General features: G+C 45.1%; 2 protein-coding genes across 3 annotated transcripts in view; one reads left to right on the top strand and one right to left on the bottom strand.

Moving 5' to 3' along the window:
* Nucleotides 1–7: 7 nt before the first annotated feature.
* Nucleotides 8–579, top strand: NDUFB2 (NADH:ubiquinone oxidoreductase subunit B2). Its single transcript, XM_042795316.1, has 3 exons — nt 8–141; nt 223–367; nt 448–579. The coding sequence occupies exons 1-3, from the start codon at nt 68–70 to the stop codon at nt 520–522; spliced, it is 294 nt and encodes a 97-aa protein (XP_042651250.1). The 5' UTR covers nt 8–67; the 3' UTR covers nt 523–579.
* A 7099-nt stretch (nt 580–7678) lies between these two features.
* BRAF (B-Raf proto-oncogene, serine/threonine kinase) overlaps nt 7679–19503 on the bottom strand; it is an 82796-nt gene continuing 70971 nt past the window's right edge. For both annotated transcript variants that reach the window (XM_042795311.1, XM_042795312.1), the window contains 3 exons: nt 17364–17498; nt 16321–16474; nt 7679–9881 (listed from right to left, as the gene is read on the bottom strand). In XM_042795311.1, coding sequence (XP_042651245.1) covers nt 9859–9881; nt 16321–16474; nt 17364–17498 — 312 coding nt within the window. In that variant the 3' untranslated portion in view covers nt 7679–9858. The remainder of the gene's footprint in view (nt 9882–16320; nt 16475–17363; nt 17499–19503) is intronic.

Genomic DNA, 19503 nt, shown 5'->3' with positions numbered 1-19503 from the left:
GGGCCAATCAGCGTGGCTGTTGTTGGGAGGTGGTGGTGGTGACATTGAGGGGAGCTGAGGGACTGTCATGGTGGCGTCGCTGGGGCGGGCGGCGGGGCGGCTGCTGCTGCGGGCCGGGAGCGGCGCGACCGGGCTGCGGCGGTGAGCGGGGCCGGACGTGGGGCGGGCGGGGGGGGGGCCGGGAGCGAGGGCGAGTGGGTTGAGGCGGCGCGTTTGTTGCAGCGCGGGCGGCGGGGTGCACATCCAGCCGCGGTACCGGCAGTTCCCGGAGCTGACGCGGGCGCAGGTGATCCGGAGCGAGCTCCTCAGCGGCTTCATGTGGTTCTGGATCTTCTGGCACTTCTGGCACAGCTCGGACATGGTGCTGGTGAGGCCGGCGGGAGCGGGAGCGGGGCCGGGGCGGGGGAGCGGGGCCGCGGGCGGGCGGTGACGGCGCTTCTCTCCCAGGGCCACTTCCCCTACCCCGACCCTTCGGCCTGGACGGACGAGGAGCTCGGCATCCCGCCGGACGACGCGGAGTAGGAGCCGCCCCGGGGCTCGGCTTTGCGGGCAACGGCAATAAACGCAGTCGCCAGGCCACACGCGGTCCGGGGTCGTGTTTTCACTTCGCCTCGGAGCTCCCGGTCGCTCTGCGGGGCCTGGGGCTGCGAACGGGCTGCCTTCCCCCGGCGCTGCCGCAGGGACCCTACTGCCAGCGAGTATTTGTGCTCTTCCGAAGGTCAAGGGGCCCAATCTCTGTTGTACGGAATGCAGATACTCGTTTGCACCGGCTGCTGCCTTCGTGCACTCTTCTCGGGTACCTGAAATACACGAGTCCTGGTACTCTAGTTTTGGCAACAGAAGCCTGCAGTGTAACAACTTATTTTTTGACCTGCTACCAGTCCACAATTATTTTCTTTATTCCGTCCAGTAGAGCCAGCATTACCTAACCTCGAGGATGTGCTCTGTTTCTAGAGAGAGACCTGTGCAGTTATCCCCTTAAACGTTTGAAGCTTTTGCTCGTTCCTGATCCTTTAATTACCCTATCTCTTAAGCTGTTGTGTCACATTATGGCTCTAAAACCAACAGCTCCCAACTACTGCAGAAAGCAGCGTGGGCACTAGGGAGGATGTCCTTCCCCTGCTCTCGGTGGTGGGAAAAGGACGGGTGAAAAGGGTCTGGGGATTCTCTTCTGTTACTTGCAGGTCTCTGGAATTAGGAGGCCCCTGGAACATTTCAGTAAAAGTTAAGCCTGACCAAACTCTAAGCTCAATGATACTTTGGTTTTAAGTGCTGGAGGATTTCTGGAGAGTAAACATTACAGCTTTAGAGGTGGGGTAACCTGAGCGTCTTTAATGTTTGCTTGACATAGAATGTGCTGCCCCCCAGAAATAAGGGGATAAATCCACATTCAGAGAATGATTTAAAACTTCCATCAAGGCAGAGCAGGTGAGAATCCCACTGTTAAAGCTCTGCCAAATAACCACTAAAAGGGTGGAGGGAGAGAAAACTTGTCTGTGTTAGAACAACGGAGAAGCTGACTTAAAAGACATTTTACTGAAATCTTGTCACCTAATACCAGTTGGAGTAACAGCTGCCATGGAAGCAGGGGAAGTTACCCTGAAGAGAGCCCAGACCAGCTGGTGCCAAGCTTTCCCCAGGGAGAAGGGGAATGGCCCCGGGGTATTACCAAAGTCCAGAAGAATCCTTGAAGCAAACCCCTCTGCAAAGGTAAAAATGCCCTGGGGCACAGCGCAGCAGTCCGGCGTAAGGAGGATGAAGGGAGCAGGGTTACTCTCCAGGGATCCCCCCCTTTTTTTTTTTTTTGTTTTTAAACTTCCTGAGTTATATTCTAAAGCAACAACCTCAAAGTAAATTTTTCACTCCCCTTAACCACCTTTGTTGCACCTGTGGAACTTCAGGGAGAGGAGGAGTTTTGAATTACATGATAAACGATCTCCTTCAGACTTTTCCATGCAGTCAATCTTTATTATAGCAGTATTCTCATATTCACATCAAGTACATAGAACTTTTTGCCTTTTATATAATACAGAGTTCTTTAAATAACTTTACACAGAAATAGTTTTCTTCAATCTGAATTCAGCTATCAAATTTTAATATGTTTTAAGTCTCCATGCTCTCTAACCAAACTGGACAATATTTCCCATTGTACAAATTTACATGAGAAAAACTCCAAAGTACAAATGAAGGGACAACGAAAGTAAAAGGGGAAGGAACGAACAAGAAAAATAAGTTGTATTGGCAATTACAGGGGAAACTGGAGAATGAAAGAAGGGGAGTTGCCGTGACCTAGGTAACAGGAAACCGAAAATAAACATTTTGTTTTATGAATTAAAAAATAAATACAAGTTTCAAAACAGTTACTCCATTGTAGATTTTAAAAAGCAGCCATGGAAATCTACTAACACAATTGTTTTTTTTTTAAGTAACCAGACTGGACCTTCTACTTTGCAGTCATAAGCCCCTCACAAACCTCTGGTGGTCAAAAAAAAAAAAAAAAAAAATACAGCTGAAAGGAATGTTGTGTTAGCACAGAGTTTAAATTGGTGGGACATACATTTCATTGCACTAAGGAACAAACAAACAAAAACAAGAAATCAAATCTATATAAATTTCCCTTTCCTCTCCTTACTAGATACTTTGCCTCTCATAAACAAGCCTCTGTATTATGAGGTAATGCCATTGTTTTGACTATATATAAAAATAATCCAGTTTAAAGGCTATAGATCCGCACGTCTATAAACTTTAAACAAGCCAGTCCTCTCCTACTCCCCCACGGGGTCCAGCTCCTGAGTGCTGCACCTTCCATCGCTTTTTAACGAAACGGGACGCATTGGGCCTCGTGGGACCCCCCCCCCGGAGACCAGCGTGCCTTCCCCGAGCCGGGGAAAGCGGCCGGCGCTCGAGTAAGAAAGAGAGACGGGGCAAATAACGCCCGCCAGATGACCAGCACGGCCCCCTGCTCCTTCCAAACAAGGCAGAGACACAGAAGGCAGCGGCGGCCGGGCTGCCTGCGAGCTGGGGGGGGGGCAGCTGATGCCCCGTTGCTTCCGCCCTCGCCTGAGCCCCCCGGGGCGGGCGTCCTGCCCCCTGAAATGAGGTGGGGAGGGGGGGGACCGGGCAGGGCTGCCCCCCCAAGGGATCTGTCTCAAGGTGTGGGGGGGAGGGTGGTGGGGGGGGGGCAGGAAGGAGGGGACGGGACGTTCCCCAATCCCGACCACTGAGATCAGAAGGGAAGCGGCGTCCGCTTGGGTTGCCAACACGTGCAAGTTGGCCGCTGTCAGGTTTCTGTCAGGTGGGGAGGAGTGTGGAGAGGGGGGGAGGAAGGGGAGGCAGGTAGGACACAAGGCTCATGAAGGAACGATGTGCTTTTTTTTTTTTGTTTGTTTCTTTTTTTTTTTTTTTTTTTTCCTAAAGGTTCACAGCTTTGAATAAAAAAAAAAAAAAAAAAAAAGCACATTTATTGCACTTACATTTTATTTTAGACAGAGTTAATTTAAATTATGCCCTCGGAAACCCCCACCATCCCAAAATAACCCAACACCCAAGTTTGGTCCATTTTGCCCCCTAGACCCAACATCCACACCCAGATGGCAGGCTTCATTTCTCCTAACGCTCCGCTGAACTCCCCAACACACAGACACGATTTCCTTTTCAGCTAGGGTGAGTACACGAACGTAACACAATGACATTTATCAAAACAAAACCCGACCATCTTCCAAACCCAAACAAAAAAAAAAAAAACAAAACAAAACACCCACAGTTATTTCTCATGGTTTACCCTCTCCAATGTCACACAAGGTTTTTTCTAAAGCACAGCTCCTGCAACCGCGATGAACTAGACAGAACGACCGGACAGGCCACTGTTGGCTCCTGAGGAGGCTGGATGAGCTGACACTGCTGCTGTGATGCTATGAAGCAAATGTCGAGGGAGTTTAGAAGTTTCTAAACGCTCCCATCAGCTCCCTGGCTCTTAGGGAAATAGTTGCTTTTTTTTTTTTTTTTTTAATTTTGTTTAAAAAAAAAAAGGGAAAAAAAAGACAAAATACCATCTTCTCACACGTACTTTTAGGGTAGAATTTGGACTAGGTAGAAGGATTCCAGATAATTTCTGGAACATTAGTAAAACGTTTTGGCTTTCCGAAAGGAACAAAACCAAATTAAAATTGTCCTGCTACTGTGCATTTAGGCATAGCTTTGTAATACACAATTATGCCCAACGTCTTGCCCCAAAGAAGAAAAGATCTGAGAAAGCACTAATACCAAACCCCATTGATTTGTCCTCTGTGGACGAGTAGGTTAAATACGACGGCGGCCCGGAGGCACTGCCAGAAGTCCGTGTAACCAGTTTGCAGTCGGAAGAAATCCCATTCAAACCGGGTGTCCCTCAGCGGAGGGGACACCTGCCATCACCTCCCGGGTCAGCGCGCACCGGCTGTGCGACCACTGAGGAGTAACTGCGAGAGGCCCGAGGATGAACCAAGGAAAGCTGCTGATGTTCCAGAAAACAAAATGAATTGCACTTTCTGGGCCAAGGAATCAACCCGATGGTCTGATACAAGTGGAGTTTGATTACGTGGGTACCAGCCGCCAATCTCCTCATCTAGCTCTCCTTTTTCATCTACCTCCTCATGCCAAGATGCTACGACAGGGTAACTTTGGGCCTCTTCAGAGCTTCCTATTACCTTTCTTTATCAAGATTTTTGTGTCTTTGGAGGGGGAGGAGGGCTTATTTTTAAATAAAACGAACCTCATTTCACTTTCGATAGAGCAGCTTTCAAGCAGCAGCTTCACTGTAACTGAATCGGGTGTCCTTCAATTCCCAGCTTTGAAATGATCACAGGTATTTTGGGAAAGGCCCTCTGCCCTCCTTGCTCCTTTACACAAGTTCACCAGCTCCAAACTACCTACCTATAGTAATAGCTATATACAAAACTACTGCATCAGAAATAAACCAAAGCCACTGCTCTAGTTACAAAGCACCTGGTTTACATTCTGTTGGACTTTGTAAGGTTGCGAAGGCACATGATCATTTGGCAAACCGCAAGGACTGTTTGGGGGGATCTCTGTGTAAACCATTTAACAGAGGGTCTTGGTAACTCTCTTTTCTAAAGAAAAGAGATGTGCTAGTTTTCACCTGAATTCACTCTTGGTGTACTCTTACGTTCTGCAGTTTTTACAGTTTCCTCCTTCCACAGTTTCAGAGTTATTTACTGCTGTCCGGGTGCTGACTTAGTAGCTTCTGTGTTAGCATCCTTGAAACTTCAATGCAAGGATAAAGTTTTAACAACTTCGCTCTGCTCTTCTGATAATTTTATTTACTAGGTAAGTAGTAATGAAGCAATGAAGAAAGGTATTTCAAATGCATGCCAAAGCAAACCTGAAGTGCAAACGCGTATTAACAAGGCTGCAGTAAGCAGAAAGTTCGTTTCATAAACTTCTAGGTAAAACGTGTAACACAAAACCAGAGCACCCAGCACCTTCCAAGCGAGGCCGTAACAGCCCACTCGTGCAACTGCTTTTTAACTGAACTTGACTGTCCCTACAAGCTCTGCCTGTCGCATCCTGCCACCGGCGATGCTTTTCTCAACAGACACAGGACGCGTGGTCTACAGTACTATGAATAGTTGGTGCTACACACGCTGCACTCACAGTCAAGAAGGGAATGAAATCTATAGGCTGCAAGAGCGTGAAATGTCTACGTGCTCCTTCCCTAAATTGAGCCCCTCCAACTTTCAAAACTTCAACCTGTACTTGTTTGCGATGGTTCTGGGGATCTGGCTGCCCCAAATGTTCTGTAAAATGCTGGATGCGTTTACATCACCAGGCAAGCATGGGAGCAAACCTAATTATGCATGATCTTCAGTGTATTCTTCCCCCTGATTTCTGGAAATACGTATTTATCAACAGTCAGCATTTCATTCATTTTATATTAAGGCCAAATTCTGCCTCTAAGGAGCATAAACTAATCCAAGTGATGTTGGGAGGCTACGAGAAGATGGCAGCGTTTGGCTGCAAACGTTCTGCTGCATCCCCAGCTGCTAGAGTGCTCAAGTGCAAGAAAAGATGATTTTAGGTAAACCTACGAAGCAGAAGTAGATTCACTTAATGACCTGCATGAGTTCAGCAAAAAAAAGAAAAATGCCTGAGCTGACTGTATCTGGGGCCACGTAGGACGTCACTCACGCCGAAATGGCTTCCAAACCAAGGAGGTTTCTGTACTCACACTGTTTGGGTTAAGCTCCACTCCAACATTTCAGTGCCAGCAAATCCCCCGCAGGAAACAACCACCTACTGAGAGGGAAGATGCAGCAGGTACCAGGCCTCTTCTAACAGCACGGAAAAGGAGAGGCAGAGGGGAAGGCGGATGTGTGGTTAAGACAGATGCGAATTGCTGGGATTGGCTACTGGTGAATAATTTAGGTATGAGATGCCGTAGAGCCAAAAGCAGCGTGACTTGCCTAGATGTCGGGTCCCGACACACGCACACAAAACATGTACCAACATTCCCGTGCCGTGGCACGTGCTTGGGACACCACAGAGAAGCTTAAGGGATGTGGTGCAACGGACAGGAGCGTTATCGGTCATTTCAGTTCACGCCCTTCGTCCCGCTGCTACACAGGGCACTGCGGTCTCGCCTACTCTCATCTCCCCCGGTCACTAAACATCTACGGGGCACCTTCAAGACCCGGTTCTGTTGGCATGCAAGACACCCGGAAAAACTCCTGAAGGGAAAGATGAAAAAAAAAAATCATCATCCCAATTATTTACAAACTGTCTCCCACGGTTTATGCAGGAGCATTAGGTGGGACCCCTGCCGGACAACGAACACACATTACTACAGCTACCTGCAGTGAGAACAACAAACAGGAAAACCAGTGGAAACGCATCCTGAAAGGACTTCTCTAAACAGCAGCCAAACAACTTGCACATTCCTCAGGGAAAAAAAAAAAAATGAAACCCAAAAAAAAAAAAAAAACCACCCCAAAAACAAAACAACAAAACAAAACCCCACAACAGAAAAACAAAGCTACAAACAAACAAACCCCTATAACACCCCCCCCCCGAGATCACGTGTTACTTATAAAGTGCTTTGCATGGACAAGGATGGCAACTTTCCTTGTGCTTTTCCTACAGGCTCAAGAAGCGTCTTGTAGACTAATGGGTAATCAATCTTCACAAAAACCAGTTCTAAGCAAAGATAGGATGAAATTCCCGACGGTTACATTTTAGCAGACGGTCTTCTGCCAGCCCGACCCTGCAAAGGGAAGGAGGGCTGGCAGCAAGCTCTGCGACACCAACGACTCCTGCACCGCCCGCGCGCGCTTGCTCCCACAACCCCTTCTCTGGGGAGAAGGCTGTTGTCCGGGATGCCCCGACCCGCGCTCCTTAGGGCCGCAGCCCACCCAGGGGCTGGAGCCACGCGTGGGGCTGAGCGGGGAACGAGCCATGACCACCTCACCCCCCCGGGGGGGCTGTTACCTGCGGATGCTCTCGCCCGCCTGCCGAGCCCGGCGGCCTCGGGCGACGTCCCGGGAGCCCCCGCCTTCCCCACGCCGGGAAGTGGCTATTGCTACCATTTCCATTCTGCCAAGCTCAATCAGGAAAAAAAAAAAAAAAAACCAAAAAACCTTACAGCATCTGAAGACCCACAGCAGACAAGAAAAAAAATTGTGCTTTTGTTTGTTTGTTTGTAAAACGCATCCTGTACACAAAATCAACTCTATTCATGTACCAACATGAATCGCTCAGTTCTTGTAGTGACTATGAAGTCATTCACTATTGCTGTCTTGCTAATGTTTGTGGAATTAATATGAATACACAGTATTTCAGTTACAATTCCCACTTCAGATCAGTCCAGTCCCCAGAACCCCCGTCACTATTTACGGACAAACACAGCAGGCTACCAGCACCACCACAGAACTCCAGGGTTTTAAAAGCACGTTCTCCCTGCGCCTGGGAGCAACCTTCCGCGGGCAGACACTGTCCAACTCTCCTCGGGAGGGAAGGGCGGCGTCCTCACCCCACACACCCCGTGTTTAACGTGGGCACCACATTCACACACATTTAAACTCCTTCATTTATTCGTCGTGAGTTTGTTTTAACATCCCCCCCACCCCCAGCAAGAACCTCCCTGCTAGAGGGGGGGGGTCGGTCCTCCCGCCTCACCTGGAGTGGTACAGAGCAGATACAAATAAACTTCTGAAAACTTCTGTTTGAGCTTGAATTTCTTTCTAATGTGGTCTGACTTGCCTCTGTACAAATAATTTACATGTAATACCACATACCAGAGAACTCTGCAAACAGATCACATCACAAGATATTCTATTAGAGGTAAAGGATGTGCAGAACTTTATGAGTTGTGTTTTTTTTTTTTTTTTTTTTCTTTTTTCCCTGACTGGGTAACTTGTCAAAAAGCTACCGACCATTTGAAAACCAGGATTGGAGGACAGGAAAACAAAGCACTCTGATGGAGATACCGCCACCTTCATCCTAGTTTGCAAAGTGTACAAAAGGGAAAGACAAAATGGAAGGGGAGAGATGACAGGGGAGAAAGCAATGAGAGGAGAAGTAGTCAGCGTGGATCCAGCAAGTACCGTTTTGTTTTGATCTAACAACTTGCCATTAGGACAAGATGCTCCACAGTTCCACACACACTTATCAGAGGACGTTCGGTCAACAGGATAAAATTCCTTTAAAAAAAGCTCTTGAAAGTACCAAAACATAATTTTCGGAATGTCTAATTCTAGGGGGTTTTGTATTTGTATTCAATTCAACCTGAGAACTTTTTTCCCCATTTATGAAAACATTACATATTGGTAAGGTACCTGGCATTAACCTGCACCCTCGTTTAAAATAAAACTTTTAAAGTAGGTACATACACCATTCACAGTCTGTATCAGGAACTCTACAGACTTCAGATGCTCCGGCAGCATCTTGGATAAATACATTGTATCACATGATACAAAAGAAAAAAAAATAAAAGAGAGGACAATCTCGCTACATTTTTTTTTTTTGTTTGTTTAAAACTTCAGTTTGTTGCTGGACCAACAAAAGAAGGATCTACCTAATCCTTCTTAAAGATGTTGTATACGCACACACCAAGAAAATACTGGAAAAGGAAAAAGGTTAAGGTTGGTGGTTGTTGGTTTTTTTTTTTGAAGAAGTGATATAGTAAATCTGAAAAAAGGTGCAGCAGCATCCCCTTTTCCTTCAGATTAACCTCTTCGCCTGTAGAGTAACATCTTCTCCAGCTCCCATCACCCCACACTTTCAATTTTACTGGAATGAAACCCAATCACAGAGGCAGGTTTTAGGCGTTTGACACTGTAACACAGCGAAAAGGGGATACTGCGTTGTCCACAAATCAGTGAGTACACCAGGGAAGAAAGGAGCAGAACGGAGGATGATTCGTTTAAACCAGCACTCGTCAGATGTTCAGCCTCTGCTGGTACACTGTTAGAGGGAGCAAGCCGACCGGCAGAGCATCCAAAGCCAAGTCTCCTAAGTTGCAGCAGCAGCTCCATCCCCTCACGCCCGAGCACCACGGTCAAACCACGAGCGCCCTCTCCTCTCTCCCGGGAATGATGCCAAGGGCACAGGCGGCCACTGCGGGTCTCCCAACGCGCGGTGGTTTGTGTTGAAGGAGGAACACTGGCAGCAGAGGATTCTGGTTCCCAGAAAGGTACGTTTTCCCATTGTGTTGGACTGGCAGTTCCATTCTGCTCCGCTTTTAAGCTTATGGATATCTTTTCTAAATTACTTTAGGTCTGGCGGAGCAGAATAGAGTTTGGATGTTAAGAAACTGTAGGAACACAAGACTTAAAGAACAGAGTGGGTGCTGCCATGGTGCTGTGGCTACTTGAACGCTGCAAATTCTCCTGTAGAGGGAGGACAAGAGCTTGGTTTAAAAAAGTGATTTCAGTGACTAGGTGGTCAGAGGTTTTCTCCAGACAATAGGTTGAATATAAAAGATGTTAAAAAATGCAAACTGTTAAAATTCAAGCACAAAAGAATACATAGCGAGAGAACATTGAATACAGACCCAGCGTATTTTACCGAAAAAGAATTTCTTTAAAGCAAGCTGTACCCATTCTTCCCAAGACAGAGGTCTAAAAGTTAAAGCCCAGTTCAACCGATCATGCATTTGAAAATAAAAGAGTCAATTTAATTTCACTTTAAACTCCTTATTGCACATATATCTTCCTGAAAAGCAACAATGGCAATAAACGCGTCAGGCTGCAAACTGATTTCTATTCTGGTGTAAAACTGGTTCAGTAACAAAGACTATTTGACACACCCATTAACCTTTCAAGCCTATATACAGTAAAGTGCCTGAATATTAAACCAGTATTAAAGAACGCTGGGATCTGGTTTAGAGACCAACATAACAACCTACTGTGAGAAAAATAAGAATGGTGAGGTTGCCTGCTCACTCCCCTACCAGAAATTAGGCCTCACTAATAGAGAGCACAACAAATAAAGCAACCCCCGTGCTCCCTTCAGAATTACGGAACAAACAACGATTCCACGCAGTGCTTTCACATCCAGTGACGTCCTGAAATTCTACACAGTTTATTTAGAGTCAGCACGCCGCGAGGCAGACTGGTAGTCCCGTTTCGGAGATGATGAAACTATGGCACAGAGCCCAACCGCTGCCCAGCGCCTGAAGAAGTTTGCCCGAGCACTGAACGGAAGCTGAATCCAAGACACTCATCCTCCTGATCTTGTGCTTCAGCCAAAAAAATTGCCCTGACACCCACAAAGAAATTGTACTCTGCAGGATTTTTAGGAAAGGGTGTCCCAACTGTGCTTAACCAAAAGGACTCAGGAGCAAGAGAAGAAGAAATGTAACGTATAACTTCCCCGTGCTGGGCTTCACGTGACTTTTGGGTTAGTTGATGCCCCTTTCTTGACAGCACTCCTCAGAGCTCTTCCTAATAATGAAGGAGTGAGAAAGGGGCACGAGAGACCCTTGGTTCTGTTCAATGAAGCGTGTTGAACGCCATTATACCCAAACAGCTGCTCCCTACCCCGGGGTCCTTCCATCCTCTCAAGAGCAAGTGTTTCGCTGGCTCTGCTTTGTCTTCAGATTCTTATTCTGAATATTGGAACCAAACCAGAAACGTCCCTGCAAACAGAATTCCAGGCTGATGGCGTTAATTCCACGGAATGCCTTGCTCTACAAAGAAGAGAACCGAGACGGGTGATCAGCAGTCTGCACAAGGACGGGGCGGAAGGGACAGCTGGTCTAAGGGAGCACGAAGAAGGTGGGGAGAGGGTGCTCTGCATCGTAGGGAAGGAGGAGGGAGTACACCCAGGGTCTAGAAGTGAGGGTGGCAGGCGCCGGGGGCTGCGACAGAACCTCAAGCTCTACGTGTGTCTTGATGCGCTGTGGTGGCAGGTTTTAACAACAAAAGAAAACTTGACAATGGATCTTATCACCTATTTTACCAGTTCTACCAACAGATAAAACTCGTGCTCTCAAATACTCTCAGTATCTGATGATTTTTTCTTGCTTCCCTCTGGCAGATTTCACCAATCTCCCATTTCTCTTCCCATTAGCTTCTAGAAACATCTCAAGTTTTGTACTTTTTTCTTTTAAGAGAAGAAGGACAGAAAAGTCATCAAGTATTGCCGGTGAGGCTAATTTTTAAGAACGACATTCACGCTTAGCTACGCTTTCAAAACATGCTCTACTTAATTTATTTTTCAGTCTGCCTTCCTAAACTGCTGATTAAAGATCAATTTATAAACAAGAGATTGCTCCCTCATTACTCATCTTGTCCTTCTGCCCATTTCTGGTAATAATTCACCTTTTAATAGTCGTGCAGGGATTTCAAAAGATAAAAGATGAACCATTAATTGGGAAAGGCCAATGGAAAAAACAGGGTCAGAAATCAAGAAGCATTTCAGACAGAATGGCAGCTATAAAAATGTGATTTTCAGACTTTTCTGCCATTTAACTAAGACGTTTTCTTTGACAAGCTAATGCTAAAGTTCCCCTTTCAAAATTCAGGCGCCAATTCAATCTCAAATCAAGAGGAGACCAAAATAGGTAACACGTGCATCTAATAATGGTGCCAGCTGAACACGTGCAAGATGCGGCGAGCAGGAACAGCCTTCCCTAGGCGAGGAATGTAGGTGGCTACGCTTATCCACAAACAGGAATCTTCCACCCTGCCTGGTGTCAACAGGTCCTTCTGCGGAGTAGCTAAAACACTTCATGTCGCCCTTTCTGTTCCGAAGACGCAAAATATCTGTAGCTGGTTTATCTTCTAAAAGAAACATCATCTGTAGGGGAGGGAGAGAGACCACGGGCAACCTCCCCCTGAGACTTCGATGCGTACAGACAAATGAAGCAGCCTGAAACTGAATTCACCGTTTTCTAGCCGGACGGGAAGGTCTTCCCTGAGATCAGGGAACGGGCAAGAAGACGAGAGCTTTAGGAGCGTGAGCCAGTACACCCCACCACGCGGGAACAGGATCATCCCCATCCTGCCCTGCTACGTCTTGGGACGCAGCTCCGGAATGGCCAGTGCTCACCTGCACTGGGACTGCTGGAGGCCCACGCTCCCTCCTGACCTGACCTGCAGAGCAACGACCTGCCCGGTGTGCCACGCCGGCACGACCTGGCCCCGAGGCCGGACGGCTCAAGGAGCTGACCCAGCAAACGCCAGCTCAGGCTGGGGGGGGGGGGGGGGGGGGCAAGCAGAGTTTTCTAACCAGTTTTTGGAGAGCTGCCCTGGTGACGGTGGGGGGAACCTGCTCGGCCGCTCAGAACGGACACGTGGAATTGGAGAGCACCCGTTAGTGCAAGGGAAGGAGCTGGGCCACGGCTGCCCCAAAGGAGATCAGTTTACCATGGAGCTATGAAACCACATGCTTAGAGGTTGGGGATGTGAAAAAAAAAAAAAAAAACAAACCCAAAAAAACAACAGACGTTTTTATTCATTGTGAGCCAGACATCTGATGTGCTTTTTACCAAGCAGAACTTCAGATACTTGCTTTGATTGGTAACAGAAGAATTCCCTTCCAAAGGATGGATAGCATTTGAAAACCTACACTTCTTACAGAACCCTTTCACGTCAGTTGCTACAGTCTTTTCACACTCGTCACATGCAAAGCGAGTGGGAACTATTTTGAATGCACACTTTCCAAAATTCTGTACTAAAAAGATGATCGAGTTCTTCCATGTTGTGTCCAAACAATATATTATAAAGGCATGTTCGGAGCAAGCCTGCTGCCCCTGATTCCTGGAAGGATTGAGGATGCAGTTACCAATCTCTACTCTCAAAAATGTGTAAGTTACCTGGACTCGTGAGGTTACTACGGTATGTATACAACACCCTAACTGTACTCTTTATCCTGGGGTAGATACCATGTTTCTCAGAAGAATCGTAAGAAGAATGGTTCCCTTCCAGGCCCATGCCAGCCTTGTCTACCGAAGTAGAGAGTAACTGACCTAAAGGGAAACACCAAGTTCCAACACCTTGCCTGGATTACGTTCACAGACACAGAAAAAGTATGATGAAGAAGCTTTCTGTTGGATCTTCTAGTATGGATAACATACACTGGCTAAATAAAATTTGGAACATACACTGATGTGGATAACAGTGTTTATGAGGATCTGGTCCTTCTAGAAAGTACCAAGACAGATTTTGTTTCTATACTGAGATGCAGGGAAGTTAAAAAAAAAAAAACAAAAAAACAAAAAACCAAACAAAAACCAGAATCTCACATAGTCTAAACTACACCTCCAGAAAAGCCTGGGATCCTACAGACCTGTTTTCGGGACTGACAGGTATCTGTTTCTAAACAATATAGCTGAGTTTCATCTCTGAGAATGCTGACCCAAATCCACACGTGTACTTAAGAGACCTTCATCCTACATACGTTCCCGTATCTCACTGAAGCAGCAATCACCAACTACGGCAGTTAAAGCCCTAAATGCTTTTATGTCAGATAAAGTTAACGATCCACAAAAACCAGCCTCCTTTTAGGCTTCATAAAATGTTTGTTTAGTGAGAAGCTAAGCCCCCTGTTATGGCCATGGGTCCCAAACCGTGCTGGACGTGGAAGAGCAGGTGACCTGGGAAGAAGCCCAAGGCGCTGCCCACAAAGCAGCAAGTGGGGCCAAACGTGTCTGAGGATGGCAGCATTCCCCCCCCCCCCCCCCAATAACTGTAGTTCCCATAGCACACAAGAACAATTTGAACAACGAGGAGGATACCACTACTCCAAGGAGTAACTTGTGGGAACTGATCTGGCTGGCCTGAAGAGTAAGCCTGGGCAGGGCAGTGATGATGGATCTGCACTCTCTGTAACTCCCTGTGTGGTTAAGCCTTTGCTGCGTGGGATCCTGCATTTCCAGATTCTGCAGGAGACCCAGGAGCAGCCTCCTGCTCTTACTCAGATGGGCATTGTCATCTGTACTGAATACTATACCCCAAAGCTTAAGCAGCATTCACCCCCAGTGTCTAGAATAAAAAAGAAAATTATAAATAAGAGGGGGAAAAACTACTTAAATCCTGTTTTCCTTTTAAGATAAGCCTGCCAAAATGAGGTGAAGCTACCAGAAAGATGAGAAACAGATTCGCTAAAACGGTAACAACTTTTGTCCTCCGTAACTATTTCCACAGAGATAGATTTCAACAGCTGAATTTTCTTGACTAACAACATGAGAAAAGTTAGTTCCCAAACTGTTCCAACAGCAGAAGCCAAAAAGACCGTTAGAATCTGGCCAGAAAATGTAGCAATTGCCTACATCTCTTCAAGCTCTCTACCTCTGCCTCCTGTTTTAAAAGGCTCAGTTGCCACATAGCAGAAGAGAAAACCTTTTTTGAATTTCTGATCCATTGCTAGCAACCTGCAAAGTCCTCCACCAGCAGGTAAACCAGAAGCCATCAAGAACATTCCTGACCCTTGAAGTCTTAACAAGAGCAGCAATAGCTTATTTCCGATGCAGGAAAATCTGTGAAAATTAATAGCTCAGCCGTTTAAAACAAACAAAACCACACGACTAATTTCAAAATATGCACGAACAGAGTCAGTGACATTACTGTTCTCATATCTGGCATCGAAGACTGCTGTCCCCCGAACCGCCACCCTGAGGTACCAGCTCCGGAGAAAAACCCAATCTTTGAAGTGAGCTGACAAGATCTTGGTAAGGTGTCTAGCTTCCTCAGTTAGGTATCGGGTCTAACCCATTCACTTCTAAGCAAAATAGCAGCTTCTATATAGAAGTGAAAAAAAAAAAAAACAATTTGTCACTGAACAGAAGCATGTTCAGTGGTATTCTTAACAATATTAAAGTAATTAAAACCTTTCATTTTAACAGAATTCATGGTATAATACTGATTCCCATGAAAACAACTGCCTTTTCAAATATTCTTTTCCTATTATGGGTGTTAGCAGCCTTTTAGTCTTAAAGTATTTGGTTATGCTCAAGATCTAAAATGTTTGGGTTTTGGTTTTTAATTTTTGAAATCCGTGCTAATTGAAGGATACAGGCACCACTATCAGTAATGTTCTTGCAGTTCAGCAAAAGCAGATTCAGAATTTTTTCTATGTTGCGTTGCAATAGAACATTTTGAGATGGTCTAAACTACAGCAGGTCAGAGTATTTAGGCAAAAATAAAAAGTAAAAAAATCCCCACGCCGCCACTCCTCTGCAGGAAGAGATGTTCTCCAAACAGCAATATTTTAAACTTCAACTTTCAAAATACGAGTCACAGGTCACTAAGGTCTGTCTTTTGATTCCGTGTTGTATCTGCTCACTTCTGTTGACCACGAGAAGGTTTGACTGTGCTCAGCCCTGAAGTTATTTTTCCACTTGTTGCCCACGTGAGTAGCATTACTGAGGACTCTAAAGCCTATTGCTCAAATATAACGACCTCAACTGAAGTAGAAAAAACCCAAACACCAAAGCTTGAGTAGATTTAAATCAAATACACTCCTGAGTAACTAATTCCAGTCAATGAACTAGGCAAAAATGACAGAGGCGAGCAAAAAATAACACCCAATGACCACAAGAGGATTTTTGCTTGTTTTGTTGTGACTTTCCCACTTCCCTCACGCGACCTTATAATTCTTCTTGTGCCAGCTGTTCCCAGGGCGTCCCTCACCAACACAGACTTTGTTCTCAGGACATTCAATGCCCAGCGTTAGGAAACGTGTCTTCATTCCCTCAGTAAACCTGAAAACCACAGCCGGTAGGAACGGAGAACGTACACATGTGTTGCACTCACAGGAACACGCCAGCACACAGACACACAGGCACACGCTTTCACATTTCTTTTCAGTGCACTGGAAACCCACCGTATCCCCCTGCTTGGATGGGCGTTTTTGGAGAAGCACAAGCATATAGACTAAAATCCTCTGTCTGGAAGCCAGCCCGGTTTAATGAGGGCTCAGATGCACTGCGGTGAATTTTTGGCAATGACCGGGCCAGAAGCTCAATGGAGGCAAGAATCTAAAACAAGTAGAAAATAAGCGATCAAATCTGTTCTTCCAAAGCGTAACGTGCTCTCAAAACCAAAGGCAGAACATCAATTAACGACAGAAAAATACGTATACACAGATTTTAACAGAAACTTTTAAAAATAGAGTACTGCGTTGCACTCTGCTGTTTATATCCTCAAAAAGCTGAAAAGGACGTTTTGGGACGAAACTGTCTCATTTTCCCCTCTAAAGGGGCATACTGATTTCCCTCCGTAAGCACACTGAATACAGTTGCCTTTCATCTGCTTCTTTGTTTATGCACCAGTACCCCTACCTACCATCGCTGCAAATAAACAGCTTTGGCAGCAGTTTGCTTAATACCATTGACCATAAAGCCATCAGGGGGAGCTCCTTATTTTTTGAAAACGCTTTGGTTACATTCACAACAACAACAAAAAAAAAAATGAGGTCCCCGTCCAAGCTTTTAGAAGCCAAACCTTCCTCAGCAGGCACAATAAATCAAGTTTTGTGACAAAACTACCAGTTGCCCTTCATAAAGCTGGGGGGACAGCAAGGATGGGGGCGGTGGGGGGGGAGTTCTAAAGATTTCTGAGAACATACACCAAGTTTAATTTGTGTCTAATTGTGATTATTAATTTCACTATCTCCTGGTTGAAACTTTCTCCGATACGTAAGTGCTCTGCCAACTCCACAAGTCATTTTAATACAGGCTTTTTGAATTGAAAATAAACTTTTCTAATTAATCAGCACTAACCGGGTACTGACCCAGTATTCCTCTGAAGTCATGCTGTAGCATTTATAAAAAAAATTTTGAACTGGCCAGTGAGTTCATAACTGATCTTTATTTTTAATATTTGAATTGTAAAGTCTCCTGAGAACTAAAGAGGAACATTTCTCACCTGTGGAAAAAGGGGTCTCTCATCTCTTTTCTTTTTTAAGCATTCTGCCATTAGTCTCTTCATAGCTTTTGGACAGTTGCTCCGTACTTTACTGAGGTCTGGAGATAGGTATCCTCGTCCCACCATAAAAATTATCTTTATTTAAGGGGAAAAATGACAAAAGGGGAAGAAGATGAGTCCATAAAACAAACAGTAACAAAATAGGAACGTTTTGCTAGACCATTTTAGTCCCAGCAGCAAGTTCCCTGCTCCCAGGAAACATTATCTGGTATTGAAATTGCCAAGTTTTAGAGTAACACTTGCTAACCTATTCAGTACAGAGAAAAAAAAAATAGATTTTTCCTCCTCCTCCTCAGAGAGATTTCTGTGAAACTTGAACACTAGTAAATGGTTACCATTTATAGCAATAACCACCTAAGGAGCTGTTCTTCCATGTCAAAAGCTGTTACAGAAACAAGAATAAGCAACAGAATGCCTAAAAATAAATAGTCCGTAAAAAAAAAAATATTCTGGTTTATAATACAAGTCAACAGCAAGTTCACACTGAAAGGTATTTTAAGGAACACGTGGACTTCAGACATTAAAACCCCTTACCTTTTGAGAACAAATTCCTTCATGTTTCCACCACAAAAGCTTACTCTTGACATCTGAACACCTCCCCAACCCCCCAAAAAAACACAAAAGAAAAAGAAAAACTGCCCTTCCTCTGTGGAAGAGGAAACAGGCTTTGCTTTTTTACAGTAATTCCGTTAACATGGCAGGCTCATATTTCACCTAAAGATAAAACTTAAGTATAAACCAAAGTAAACGAATAGAAAGCAGGGAAGCAACTAATAAGTATGGTTACTATGTTCTCTTGGATAGATAAAAACCCCTCAAACATCAGCATGTCAAGCCAAGGTCAAATGCAACGTGGTTTGAGTAGGCAGTTGTGCTGACACTAAAAAGCCCTTTCAAACCAGCTCATCAGAGATCCATTCAGGCTGCAGCAGATAATCATTACCTTTTCTGAATACTCAGACAGACCCAGCAGGTGTATCATACCTTGTATTTAATGAAGTGCTACCACTTCATATCTTGACACTGGCAAAAAAAAAAAAAAAAACACCAAAAACCCCCCCAAAAACCACAACAGAAATAGCCCACACCTCAAGCAAGCTATACATGTTACTCCCACTAACACAATCCTGGTCCTTTTTCGACTTTCTGATTCAGTCGCATCTGTGTTGGCAGCAAGGAGGAGCATAAAGCTCCCATATGGTTTCTTTAGAAATCCCCATGTGTCAGAGCAGCATTTCGTAGTAAAGGCTTGTCTACCCTGTCCCTTACCTCTGCTGCAATAAGACTTATCAAAATCTGCAAGTTATTCTTTTCTAAATAATTATCATCTTTAAACTGAAATTATTAAAAATTCACTATTATTTATGCTTCTGATACTCTACAAATCACAGCGGGATTAAGCTTCTATTTTAGCTAGAGAAAAGAGAGTATCAGTACAAAACCAGTCCTAGTCTGTCTAGAAAAATCTGTTAAGGTGACAGAAACACTCTGAGGTGTAACAAGAACAACGCTTTGCTCACCAAGAATCTCAGTAGTAGCTGATGTCGGTGCACCAACAGTGAGCGAGCAATATTTATGTCTTTTCAGACAACAGACTGGGAGTGACAGAACTCAAAACATCAGATCACATTTTATATGTTGGCTTCACTTGCAATTTAGAATTTGTTTCAGCACTCAGTTGTGAGCACCTACACCACCGGGTTAACCTTTCAAATCACAGAAGGTAAAACCAAAACAATACCCAAATACTGCTTTTAGAAGGCTATATCCATCTGGCCAGGAATCTGGATATTGCCCTTCTTTCAAAAGGAAAAAAAAAAAAAAATAGAAGTAGTAATAATAATTAAAAAAGGAGTCACTCCAAATTTGATGAATTGGGATGAAGTGTTCTGACAAATATGGAAGAAGCAGCCTTATAAATGGCATTCACTGATGAACGTTGCTATGGTTGCAATTCTCAAGTACTGACAGTGAAAAAACAAGGGATGTGGACACAGAAACAACATAAATATATCACCACCCCGACGTGAAATAGTTTACACCAAAGATCTTTATGCATAGATACTATTTTCAGATTAGA

The sequence above is a fragment of the Tyto alba genome, unplaced genomic scaffold, assembly GCF_018691265.1.
Source record: "Tyto alba isolate M040663 unplaced genomic scaffold, T.alba_DEE_v4.0 Super-Scaffold_21, whole genome shotgun sequence".
In the NCBI taxonomy this organism is placed as follows: Eukaryota; Metazoa; Chordata; class Aves; order Strigiformes; family Tytonidae; genus Tyto; species Tyto alba.
The sequence above is the reverse complement of the archived record's forward strand: the minus strand, read 5'-3'. Positions and strand labels throughout refer to the sequence as shown.

Coding starts and splice junctions, on each gene's coding strand:
- NDUFB2 (XM_042795316.1), top strand. CDS start 68: ATGGTGGCGTCGCTGGGGCGGGCGGCGGGGCGGCTGCTGCTGCGGGCC. Junction 142..222: donor GGCGCGACCGGGCTGCGGCG/GTGAGCGGGGCC, acceptor CGTTTGTTGCAG/CGCGGGCGGCGGGGTGCACA. Junction 368..447: donor ACAGCTCGGACATGGTGCTG/GTGAGGCCGGCG, acceptor CTTCTCTCCCAG/GGCCACTTCCCCTACCCCGA.